Source organism: Lampris incognitus, chromosome 14, assembly GCF_029633865.1.
Source record: "Lampris incognitus isolate fLamInc1 chromosome 14, fLamInc1.hap2, whole genome shotgun sequence".
Taxonomy (NCBI): Eukaryota; Metazoa; Chordata; class Actinopteri; order Lampriformes; family Lampridae; genus Lampris; species Lampris incognitus.
In genome coordinates, this window is record NC_079224.1 from 38,200,677 (window position 1) to 38,213,634 (window position 12,958).

Below are 12,958 nucleotides of genomic sequence, written 5' to 3' on the forward strand. Positions count from 1 at the left end.
AGCGTCACAGAGCTCGAACTGGCAATAGGAACAAATGAGAACTTTTATAGGTACATGACAATGTATTTTTTTCATTTGTGGGGGTATTTTTCGAGTTATGTGTGCACAAATAAAGCCATTCTACAAAAACATACCATTGTTTTAAACCATTTTAATTTGTAAAGGATTGGAAATACCTTTTGAAAACGCAAACAACGTTCGTATTTGTATGATGTCAGACGAGTGGCAAATGTAGTTCTTAAAATTCAAATTTAAAATCAGTATGTGAACTAGGTGTAAAACACATCAAAGTCGTTTACTATTACAAACAAAACGCGCTATTTTAAATCTATAGTAACGTGATTCAAGAAAATCTTACTTTGTTCTGATAGGAAAATAATTGTTCGTCGATGCCAAGTGGACTACAAATCCCAGAAAATGTCTGGCACTATTGCTGTTTTGAAGAGAGACGGGGGCTCCTTTCGGCAACATTCTTCTTCATTCCACCCGCTGTTGGGCTGATCTCTGGTCCATTTCTGGCGACTAAAGATGAAACTTCCGTTCAGCGCGAGATTATAAACCGACAGTCGTCGTGTATTTGGTTGTCTGCGCAACTCTTGCGTCGCGGCAGAACGCGAGTTTGCAAATATTGGACCCACGGGTTCAGCTGGCCGTCAAGGTAGAGCTTGTTAGCTTACGTTAGCCCACGGCTATCGGTAGATTTGCGGCTTATCCGCGGCTGTCTCGCTAGGTCGCCGTCTTCTGCAACTGCTGGCGTCGTTTGGGCCACGATGTTCGGGACCGTAAAGCTCCTTCTGTGTGTTGGATTTGGTAAATAATTTGCGCGGACGTGGGACAAATCAACAAAGCCTTTGTTTGACTTGTGCGCAGCTTTGCCAGTTTTGCACTGTTCATTGTCTCTCGCCCTGAAAACAAAAGACGATTCCCCCCCCTCCCCAGTGTCGCCAGATCGGCTGGCTAACGAGGGGTGAACGGTGGTCGAGTAAACAAATTGATCGCCTGTCGACTGATCCTAGTCTTGCGAGCAACCCTGGCGATGGCGCAACACGGTCCTTCGCACGTAGCTAGTTCACAAAAAGCACTAATGCTCGAAATGAAGAGTCTGCAAGAGGAGCCCGTCGAGGGATTCAAAATAACACTCGTAGACGAAGCAGACTTGTACAACTGGGAAGTAGCTATTTTTGGACCCCCTAACACACATTACGAGGGGGGATATTTTAAGGTATGTACCTTTACTTCCAAGACTTGCGTTATTCAACCTTTGTCAGTTAAGTCACCAAGAGGCAACTGTGTTATCGGACATGTCAGTAGATGCCTCCTTAAATCGGCAGCGTGATGTTTACACGTGTGAAAAAATAAAATCGATCCTCGTGTTTTGCCCCAGGCTCGGATCAAGTTCCCCATTGATTATCCATACTCCCCACCTACCTTCCGTTTCCTCACAAAGATGTGGCACCCTAACATCTATGAGGTATGTATGGCAGTGGTTGTATAAATCTATTTAGTCAAAATTCTAGAGAAATTAGCCTAGAGCCATTGACTTCGTGTGTGTGTGTGTGTGTGTGTGTGTGTGTGTGTGTGTGTGTGTGTGTGATGGGGGGGGTTGTTTCTTTTTTTCCAGAATGGAGATGTCTGTATCTCCATTTTACACCCACCAGTGGATGATCCCCAGAGTGGAGAATTGCCTTCAGAGAGATGGAATCCCACCCAAAATGTCAGGTTGGCAGACCAAATTTTGTACTTGTCACACAAAATAGATCCAATTATGGCTCATTTTCTGTATGTCCCTCAGCCCTTTTTTCCCCCAATTGCCACCACCCCAGCTTCAAGCACTGCTTCTTGTTTTTCTAGTGTTCGCCCTCCCCCTTGTGGCTTTATCACATGACATTAGTCCTCAACGGAATCTCTTCAGAACATCACAGATACTATTGTGAAATCTATGCTGGCAGATAGCACAAAAACACATTCATAATAATTAGGGATGCACCGATACCACTTTTTTCCAGACCAAGTGCAAGTAATTACATTTGGGTACTTGCTGATACCAAGTGCCGATATGAGTATTTAATAAAACCATTATAGTCCTAACAATGACTTCAAAAACACGTTTTATTTACATCAGATGTTCCTCAGTTTGACTGTACCACAGAAATATACAGCACTTTGTGGCATTATTTTAGAAAAGTGTTATATAAATACAATTATTATTATTAACATGATGAAGTTGCTGACATTTTAACATTCAGCTTTGTGAACAAACATGGCACTGACTGCATCTGTGTTGCATGTGGTTGCATGTCAGCAATGTTTTCTGAGGAGAGTTCTGCATGCACATTGAGTTTTTCCAAGTGATAATGCAGTTGGTTATGAATGGTTTGGAAGCATAGGCTATATTAACTGGTACTGAATTAATTAACTAGATCGTTTTAACTACAGGATCATGGCTTGATGCATGCTCAATAATCCAGGTAAGAAAATCAAAGAAGGTTGAATCAATTCATCTGGATACAACGATTATTGACAGATATGTTTCATCACTCATCTAAGTGACCTCTTCAGTCTTAAGAGACTTCAACCTTCTTTGATACAGGATCATGGATACACATGGATTTGATGGATTTATTTTAATGTGTAATAAAAAACCCACAAGGTTGTATTGCATTGCCTCTGGTACAATGAGGTATTTATTCTAATCATTTTTAAACAGATTGTACTTATTTTTACACAGTTCTATGCAGACGTGAAGCAGTAAACATAGCTGGCGTGCAATCTCACGCAACACAGTCGCAGTTGGTGTAGCAGATATAAAACCCCACTCTGCCCCACCTACGTCATGCACCGCGTCTGTGCCTGGACTGTCTGCGCTCATCCAAGTTACTCACGCTTGTAACTTTGTCATTTCTTGCTCCGTTTGGACAAATGACACATCGATGTGTTCGTCTGCTTCTCAGCCGTTGCTCTGCATAATGTATCTGGCTCCATCTCTTCCTCTTTTCATACGAATGGTGAAAAAAGGCACCACTAACTTTTCACAATTGCAGCAGGAATTGTTTAGTTGGGTATCGGGTGCAGTTGAACAGGAGTCATTTTATGAGTACATGAGGACAGACCAGACCAATACTGGCACTGGTAATCGGTGCGATCCTATTCATAATGCACACCATAATCATATGGTGTGCATATGAGACTCCCTTTCATTTTTATATGCTTTCTTGTAGTCTTATGCTATGATACGGTACATTTATAAAAAATGTTTAATGACATTGAGTATGATTCCGTATGAGCAACCAAGGTCAATTCCTTGCATGTGCAAACTTATTTTGTTGACAAAATTCATTCTGACCCTGATCTTTTTATAGGTCATGTGGTAAATGAATAGACATGCCTATTTATAGACCTGCAAATTATTAAAGAATAAAACTCAATAATAGCATTTGAATGTTTTTCCCACACTTTTTGGATAGTGTCATGTTGGGATAACTGTTAAAAAAACAACATCATAGGTTAATTTGCCCTTGTATACACACACACACACACACACTAGGCATCTGTTGTGGTTAAAGATATAGGCATTAAAATATTTTGCAATTGAAATGTTGAGCTCAAGAATGTATCCAAAATGACATAAATTGAGCGTGACCATAGAATAAGCTTCAGCTGCTAGAATGCTAACACCACAAGCAACCAAAATCAAGTAATATGAGGGTCAAAGTCATAGCACCAATTATCTTCCCACAAAATGATCGTGAAAGAACAAAGTTCATGAAAAAGAGACTTAAGTAAAATCTGAGGAAAAAGATAGAAGGGCCACCCCCACCCCCATATGAAAGTGAATCAGAGTTCATGAAGTAGGACGATATGTGCTGGGTAATGTAATTCAGTTGAGAGAGGGTGGCGTGAGGTGCTTCGTAAGCAGTACCTTATGACTATTTAAGCAGCACTGGTGTTATCAAACCTAGCAGCTAATGTGTAGGAGACCTGCAAGGAAATATTTTTTTATTTATTTATACATTTATTTCTAGTTTTTCCCCTTATCCCACCCGATTAACCCAATGGCATATGGCCGGAACTCTTGTTGAATAACTCCCCTGGCTCACGTTTCCACAGGAAGGAGATAGTCGTAACGCCAGCTTCCTTCAAACTCGTGTCGGCTGCTCTCGCTATTTTACACGCTGAAGCCTCACATGGATCGCATTACCTTCAGGCCGCAAAGGAGACGTAGGGAGAATGCTTTCGGTTGCTTGGCTGCAGGCGCCCGGATGGGCCAGAGGGGTCGCTGGAGAACGACGAGTCCCCCGAACACTACACCGATCTACACCCACTATCCCTCGGGTAAGGGTGGCCTAATGAAGGCCTTACCCCGTGGACGCTCTGGCCGTGACCGGTTACGGCGAGTCTGGGATACGAACCTCCCAGCCACATGACGAGCGGACTGGAAGAGCGGCGGTTTATTCTGCTCCGACATCAGAGCAGCCAAGAAAAGAAATTTAAAGTGGAAACCGAAACCATAATCATGTAGTTGTCATCCAGCTGTCTCTACAGAATTTTCAGCAGAAAACTTTGAATTTTCTTCACAGTTGATTATAAATGTGGCATCAGAAGGCCAGCGAAACTTGGGAGTTAATCTCATGAAAATATTGATGTCCAGGTCGATTCCCCGTGACAAATTATTACAGTCCTTTATAGCCAGAGTCGAGTGAAAAGTTTGTTCTACCTTTTAGTCTGCAATGTCACACTATTGTTTAGCTTCAAGGACCATTTTACACAGCATGTGATGTAACAACAAACCTTGCACCATTTTCCAAAGTGAGCATTTACACTGAAAAGTAAGTCAGGTGGGGGCATCTGGGTAGCTTAGCGGTCTATTCCGTTGCCTACCAACACAGGGATCGCCAGTTCGAATCCCCCTGTTGCCTCACTTGGTCGGGCGTCCCTACAGACACAATTGGCCGTGTCGGCGGGTGGGAAGCTGGATGTAGGTGTGTGTCGCAGTCGCTGCACTAGCGCCCCCTCTGGTTGGTCGGGGCGCCTGTTTGGGGGGAGGGGGAACTGAGGAAATAGCATGATCCTCCCACGCGCTACGCCCCCTAGCGAAACTCCTCACTGTCAAGTGAAAAGAAGCGACTGGTGGCTCCACATGTATCGGAGGAGGCATGTGGTAGTCTGCAGCCCTCTCCGGATTGGCAGAGGGGGTGGAGCAACAACCGGGATGGCTCAGAAGAGTGGGGTAATTGACCAAGTACAATTGGAGAAAAAAAGGGGGGGAAATCCACTCCAAAAAAAAAAAGTAAGTCAGGTAATTAACAACTGTATTAAGCCGTGTCCTAACACAATGTACTGATCTGTCAGTGGTTACTTGATGGGACATTCAGGCTATCCTGCCATCAGAGGCAAAACTACCACATATGCAGGTAATGCATATATGGTAGATGCGGGCCCCAATGCTGCGTTGGAGCCCACAACAATTTAGGGCCCACATGCACAGACCCCTCTTTATGTCATCCCTATCATATGAAAAGATCTCAACTCGAGCGCTGCGTGTACGGTATACAGTATGTTCAAAAATGTGCCAAGTGTGACCGTGTGTAATTATGGACATGCGCACTACTATGTAGCAAAATTCACACATAAGAGTTAGCTAGCTAGCTAAGTGTCAAGACTTCGCACTGCGAAAAGCCCGGAGAGTGCACCTATGATGTAAGTAGAACTTATTTATTTGACTAATAATCATCCTACAGGTGTATTTTGTGTTCATAAGGCCTGTAATAATGTTGTCAATATGCGGGTGCGCCATCCATCACCAATAATGTTTTTCTTTGTAGCAGGGTGCGCTGTCACCAATTATGTTTTCATCTGTTCGGGTGCCCCCACACCAGGTTTTGTTAAGTAGGCTAGTCTTGGCCTTGCTATTATGACTCCTCTTCTATAGCATGGCGGTCTCCTAGAAATCATTTCATTTAGGTGTCAGCTGTGCTGTGCATTTCGTTGTTGATGGTCATTTTAAAGGTGCATACTTTCACTTTCATTTGCTACTGACATTACGTTATGTTGCGTCTGATTGTGATGGGCAGGCTGGGGCCCGCTTTGACCATCTTGCATTGGGGCCCGGCGCTGAGTCGTTCCTTACGCCTGTGCCTGCCGTGAATCTAGTGGCCCGTGTCACAGACAGCATTGGTTACTTTACCACCTACATGAGCTATGAAAGTCTTGAGCCTGTGTGTTCTGGCATGTAATTGGGGGTTATCAAGTGGGCGCCTTCCCTCAATGATGTTTCACTGAGTTAGGGCCATGACGCCTCAGAAATGCTCAACAATATATTCCAGCGCTCTGGAAGCATCCCCCTCCCATAGACTCAACAATGCTACCCGCATAGTATGAACCTCTCCACGCTACCTTGTACCTATGCTGAAACCTGCAGCTAACGCCTGATATCACCTCACAGCTTACATGCTGGTGGTTACAGCAAAAGGTTGCAGGAAAAGCTGATTGCTGGCTTGAAATTGATGGGCAAACTCAGTTGTATCAGATCAGTGCCTGTTAGTGTGATAATTTGGAAGGGCTAGTTTGTCTTAGGTAGAGAGTAGACAGGATGGTGTGTCGGTCAGAACACGGGAATGAAGAGGAGACGTGAACTTCGTTTGTCTGAACTGTATTGAAATCCAGCATAAATTATAGCGAGTTCTGCAACAACAAAAAGGGAATTGCCATTAGGCACTAGCATTGCAACATTACAGGATATGAGTTAGGCTACCAATAAACATAATAAAGGTATGTCCATACATTCAGTGGTTCTGAGTTATTCAACATAACAATCGCTATACAATATCAGAAACGGTGGCCTCAAGCTACATACGTTTAGAGTAGGCCTATTACTATCATATACGATACAATGGCGACATCTGCTGGAGAGATGAAGAATAACAAAATGAGGTCCACGTTGGACGATCAACACAAACGAACACACGACGGCATAAACTGCACGTTAGCCTATAACAGCTTATAAGGCATCACCTTTGCTAGTTTAGCACTTAAATCAAGGAATTAGGACAGATTCTAAAACGGAATATATCTTCTCCCATTTAGGAACCTACGGGTGCGCAGTGAGCTAGCAACTACTACCTAGCCTAGCTAAACATAACGAGGCAACTCCGACTGAAACACTTACTTTTCGTCAGTGACTCAAAGAACAAACTGGATCGCAACAAAGGACAAATGAGGATAACTTCACTATACACCTAGACACAAGTTTTGCAGGGGAAAACTACATGTAGTGTGCACTTATAACACGGACACAGTCTCAACGTGCGCTAGGCAAGGCATCTAGCTTCAAACTACAACTGAACATAGGCTGCGTCACTCACAACCGGAGAATCTGGCCAGAGTCTTAAAGGGACAGGCAGTCTTAAAGGGGCAGGCACCTATAAATGTCAGAGCCTTTTTTACAGTGCCAACTACATGGGGCTATGCTAAAAGGCTAAAGGAATGACTGATTCTTGACTTGAAATGGCCAGCTCAGCAAATTAGAAACCAGACTGTATCAAATCATCACCAACTACAAGAACCCTATGCTAACAGGCTAAAGGAATGGCTGATTGCTGGCTTCAGATGAACATAGGCATAAAAATGTACTTTATGTTTAAAATGTTGAGCTCGCAAACTTGTCTAGAATGTCTTGCAATGAGTGTGACCATAGAATTAAGATTCGAACGTTAGAAAGTCAACACCACAATCTACTGAAGTCAAGAATTTTGGCGGTTAAGAGCCATAGTGCCGGGGCGTCCGGGTGGCGTGGCGCTCTATTCCATTGCCTACCAACATGGGGATCGCCGGTTCGAATCCCCGTGTTACTCCCGGCTTGGTTGGGCGTCCCAACCGACACAATTGGCCGTGTCTGCGGGTGGGAAGTCAGTCGTATCTGGTCGCTGCACTAGTGCCTCCTCTGGTCAGTCAGGGCACCTGTTCGGGGGGGGGGGGGATAGCGTGATCCTCCCATGCGCTACGTCCCCCTGGAGAAACTCCTCACTGACAGGTGAAAAGAAGCAGCTAGCGACTCCACGTGTATGGAGGAGGCGTGTAGTAGTCTACAGCCCTCCCAGGATTGGCAGGAGGGGGTGGAGCAGCGACCAGTATGGCTCAGAAGAGTGGGCTAATTGGCCAGATACAGTTGGGGAGAAAAAGGGGGGAAGATCCAAAAAGCAAAAAAAAAAGCGAGCCATAGTGCCAAGTATTTCCCCTCAGAATGATCATGAAGGAGAGAAGATCCTGGCTATTATTTCAATGTAAAAGCCAATCAGAGTTCATTAAGAAGGAAGATTTGGGGTGGATAATGTAATTTGGTTAGGAGAGGTTGGTGTGTGGAGGTCTTGCAGTATATTTAATCAGTATGTGTCACTGTGATGGATGGGGCTGTAGAAGCTCCGTCATAGTCTGTTTTTTTTGGGGGGGGGGTTCCCCCTTTTTCTCCTCAGTTGTATCCAGCCAATTACCCTACTCTTCCGAGCCGCCCTGGAGGCTGCTCCACCCCCTCTGCCAGTCTGGGGAGGGCTGCAGACTACCACATGCCTCCTCCGATACATGTGGAGTCGTCAGCCGCTTGTTTCACCAGGCGGATGTAGTGTGTGGGAGAATCACGCTACCCCCCCCCCCGAACCGGGACCCCAACTGACCAGAGGAGGCGCTAGTGCAGCGACCAGGGCACATACCCATATCCGGCTTCCCGTGTCTGTAGGGATGCCTGACCAAGCCGGAGGTAACACTGGGATTCGAACTGGCGATCCCCGTGTTGGTAGGCAACAGAACAGACCGCTACACCACCTGGACGCCCCGTCATAGTTTGTTTTAACCTGACGTGTGTGTATTCATGTTTACTGATACTATATTTTGCTTTATATTTTGTGTATGTGTGTATTATAACGCTTAATCCCATCCTACAATAAGCCCTGGGGTCATGCTTAGCAAAAACGATAAAAGTTATGGGAAGATTAAAGAAAAAAAGGCCATTCATACTGGAGCCTCACGTGTGCATGCCAGCAATAAATCCTAGTAGCCTACTTTTACACAGAGAACAAAAACATCCACTATGCGAGCTGTGTTTTGGTGATGCTTTAGCACAGATGATTACTTGTAGGCTATACCCTTTTTAATTTGTAAATATGAATTTCGCTCTATGATATTTGGGCCACCCAATTTTGCCCTATGATATTTTGGACAGGCGGACAGTGGTGCAGTGGTTAGCGCGGTCGCCTCACAGCAAGAAGGTTCTGGGTTCGAGCCCCGGGGTAGTCCAACCTTGGGGGTCGCCCCAAGTCGTCCTCTGTGTGGAGTTTGCTTGTTTTCCCCGTGTCTGCGTGTGTTTCCTCCGGGTGCTCCGGTTTCCTCCCACAGTCCAAAGACATGCAGGTCAGGTGAATCAGCCATACTGAAATCGCCCCTAGGTGTGAATGTGTGTGTGTGGGGGGGGGGCAGTGTGATGGCCTGGCGGCCTGTCCAGAGTGTCTCCCCACCTGTTGCCCAATGACTGCTGGGATAGGCTCCAGCATCCCCGCAACCCTGAGAGCAGGATAAGCGGTTCGGAAAATGGATGGATGGATGGATATTTGGGCCACTCCGTTTTAGTGTATACACACCGTAATTGACAGCAACATAAGACGGTGTTCTCTCAAAAAGCCAACAAAGCCTTTTTTTTTTTAATGTCGATTCTGTCAAAATGATCGATGACATTTGGAATTATCATCAACGATTTTGAAATTTGGTAAATGATGGAAGATTCTTGGTAATGCAACCCCCGGCTGTGTGGCACTGTGTGAGGTTTACCTCAGGACCACTGCTATTATCAAACTTAGGATCAAAAGTTGTAGGTGCCATGCAGGGGAAGAGATTTATCGGGGAAACACCAGGAGGTAGATTAATTTTAAGAAAACCTTAATTATGTAGTTGCTGTCCAAGAAATTTTCACACTCAATTAAGGCGGGGCCAGAAGGGCAGCAAAAGTAGGAGTAAATCTAGTGAAAATGTTAACGTGCAAGTCAATTTTCTGTGAAAAAAAATCATTACAGTCCTCTATAGCCAAAGAAAAGTTGGTTCTTCCCCTTAGTCTGTAATTTCCCACTAATGTTTCTCCTCACTGAAAATTGAGCTAAACAACAGATTGGCTTCTATTCTCAGAACGTAAGGTTAGAAATGGTACATTAAGGTCATTCTAAATTGAAATAATCGAGTTTCATGTTTACTCATTTGTAGCCAGGTGTGCCAGTAGCTACGTCAGTGTTTTCAGGAGAAACATTCCTGGCGATAATATTGTCATTAGATTTCAGTTTAACCCCAACCTGTGTGTGTGTGTGTGTGTGTGTGTCTCCACAGGACCATCTTGCTGAGTGTGATTTCACTGCTTAATGAGCCCAACACTTTCTCCCCCGCTAATGTGGATGCCTCTGTCATGTACCGTAAGTGGAGAGACAGCAAGGGCAAGGACCGGGAATATGCAGAGATTATCAGGTAACAAATCCTTCTATGCCGGTGGTTATAACATTTTATTTATTTTAAAATTCCACAAGGTAAGAATGACCCCATTTTTAAAAAAAATCAAATTCCCCTTAGGAAACAGGTACTGGCCACCAAGGCAGAAGCTGAACGTGACGGCGTTAAGGTGCCTACCACACTGGCAGAGTACTGTGTCCGCACACGTGCCCCGCCCCCTGATGAAGGCTCTGACCTCTTCTATGATGATTACTATGATGACGAGGAGCTGGAGGATGAAGATGGTGACTGCTGCTATGATGAAGATGACTCTGGAAATGAGGAATCATGACGTGTTTGAGTCTTGCCCCCCCACCCCCACCCCCCAGTCTAGCTCGCATATGCCACCCCTTCCTTGTCAGGGTTGCTAGAAATGTTAGGTCCACAACCAAGAGACATAAGAAAACTCCCACTTTTTATCTGATAAAAAAGGTCCCCCCCTTTCCCCAGTCTCTGAATTCTTTACAGAGAATAATATCAATGCACCCTCAAGAAAGGGCCTGATCTGGCAAGATTTGCATCAGCACAATCTTACAATCTTTTTACCTTGTAAAAGAGCAACGCAACTCTGTGAGCTGTTTTCAGTGTCACCTGAAACCTTATCTTGAGACAATAACTTGAAACCATAGTGATACCCTATTGTTTTATTTTATTTAATCATTTGTTTATGCCACTGTCAAAATATCCGTTTGTTGCACTGGTGCAAACACTTACAAATCTGGTCCAGTCCCCCGCTTTCATATCTTATATTTCCCTAATTGTCACTGGGTCTTACGCACCTGCAGTGGACCTCAGTGACTTACAGAAGACTGAAGACTTCAAATGGCCTGTTTTTTGTTTGTTTTTTTTGTTTTTGTTTTTTGTATGTATGAGCGATGCACTGCAAACGCACGTTGAAGATTATATTTCCAAAATGTACAGTGTGTCTCACTTCTCCAGGAAATGGCTTGAGTTGTGACAGGACACTTTTTTTCAAAACTCTTGTGCATGCCAGAACATCTTGGAAACGTTAATTTCTATCACATGTGGACAGTTTACTTTCACCATGATCTTTGTTTTCGCTCACTTGACTTGTAGTCAGTGGAGATCCCAGTGAATTCTCAGTCTGGAGGACCTGCAGGAAAACAATCGATTGAAACTCAGTGTGAACATTTTGACAACATATAACTGAATTTTGCTGTGGTCCTCCTGTGATTACCTGTTGGATGTGTTTATCTGTCATTTGAGAATGGGGTTGTTTTTCATAGTAGTTCAGCTAGGAGGATAGAGCTGATCAGGGGGCATAACTAATTACCGATCAGAACTATATTTCTCCACAGGTTCCTTCTCTAAGAGGCCTGATGGAGCCAAAGATGTAATGGTAGTTTAAATGACAGCCCAAATCATTTAATGATTAGGAAACAATGTTTGCTGTATTCTTGTCTTTGTACACTGTTGGCTCTCTTGCAAGTTTTGGTATTTTATTTCATCTCTGGTTAAACACTTTGCCTGAAATCTTTGTTTAAAAGTTACTTTAATTGTGTGATGTGATAAATGGATTTGATTGGGAAAAGGGTTTCTGATATGAAATTGTCTACTCTACAATGTTGTTGGGATATCAGGGTTATTGAAACTTTTTTTTTTGAGAGAGACCGAGAGCCCCAGGAGTTAAAATCGAAAACTACCGCCGTGTTTTCTTAATGAGTATTTATTTTCCGTGCTGGTGGAGGGGGGATTGGTGATGTCACAACCTTAAGAGTGTATGGGTGTTCTTTTTTGTGCATTTTGCATCAGCAATATTGATTGTTTTATTTACTCAAATTGGACATCATACTGCAATTCTCAGGATATTAAGTATGATTAAAGGAAACTAAGACAATGTTAGATAGACAACTAGGTCACTCTCATGTGGTTGTCATAGTAGGTTTACAGCCTCCACAAAAACATTACTGATATGCACAGGTAGCTGTATGAAAAATCACCTTATTTTGTTTACCTGTGTTTTTCTTATTTTTGACTATTTGAAATTGAAAAATAAAGATCTTTATTGGAAAACTATCAAGTAGCAAATCTTTTAACTTATGTGACACTTGATTGACATTTATCACTAATGAGAATGGCCCCTCTTTTACAGACACTGTCACGTGGTCCCTTGGGCATTGCTTTTCCCCCCCTCATAACTCGCCCATCTTGCAGGGGGCTAAGGACTAGTTCTATTATGCTTTATGGTTTTTTTTTTGGTTTTTTTTTTTACTTTTCTACCTTATTTCCATTTCCATTTGAGCAAAGATGTGAAATTTAACTGACAGAAATGGCAGTGAAGTATTTAGCCCTTGTTTAATTTATTTAAAGTGCATTTCAAAGATGTACCAAGCATTTTACATAGAACGTCACTCAGATCCTCTTACGTTTCCTATATAAAAGTCTAATTCAAGGCAAATCTTGACGTTTAAACCACAGAACT

The 12,958-nt window shown here is 43.6% G+C and overlaps 1 protein-coding gene across 1 annotated transcript; it reads left to right on the plus strand.

Moving 5' to 3' along the window:
• The first annotated feature begins 225 nt into the window (after positions 1 to 225).
• Positions 226 to 12,552, plus strand: cdc34b (cell division cycle 34 homolog (S. cerevisiae) b). The gene is made up of 5 exons (XM_056293537.1): positions 226 to 1,222; positions 1,385 to 1,471; positions 1,622 to 1,719; positions 10,360 to 10,494; positions 10,597 to 12,552. The coding sequence occupies exons 1-5, from the start codon at positions 1,037 to 1,039 to the stop codon at positions 10,805 to 10,807; spliced, it is 717 nt and encodes a 238-aa protein (XP_056149512.1). The 5' UTR covers positions 226 to 1,036; the 3' UTR covers positions 10,808 to 12,552.
• The last annotated feature ends 406 nt before the right edge of the window (positions 12,553 to 12,958 follow it).

Excerpts from the sequence above, each read along its gene's own strand:
- cdc34b (XM_056293537.1), top strand. The coding sequence starts at position 1,037 with ATGGCGCAACACGGTCCTTCGCACGTAGCTAGTTCACAAAAAGCACTA. Across the intron at positions 1,472-1,621 it reads GGCACCCTAACATCTATGAG|AATGGAGATGTCTGTATCTC; the intron begins GTATGTATGGCA and ends CTTTTTTTCCAG. Across the intron at positions 1,720-10,359 it reads AATCCCACCCAAAATGTCAG|GACCATCTTGCTGAGTGTGA; the intron begins GTTGGCAGACCA and ends GTGTCTCCACAG.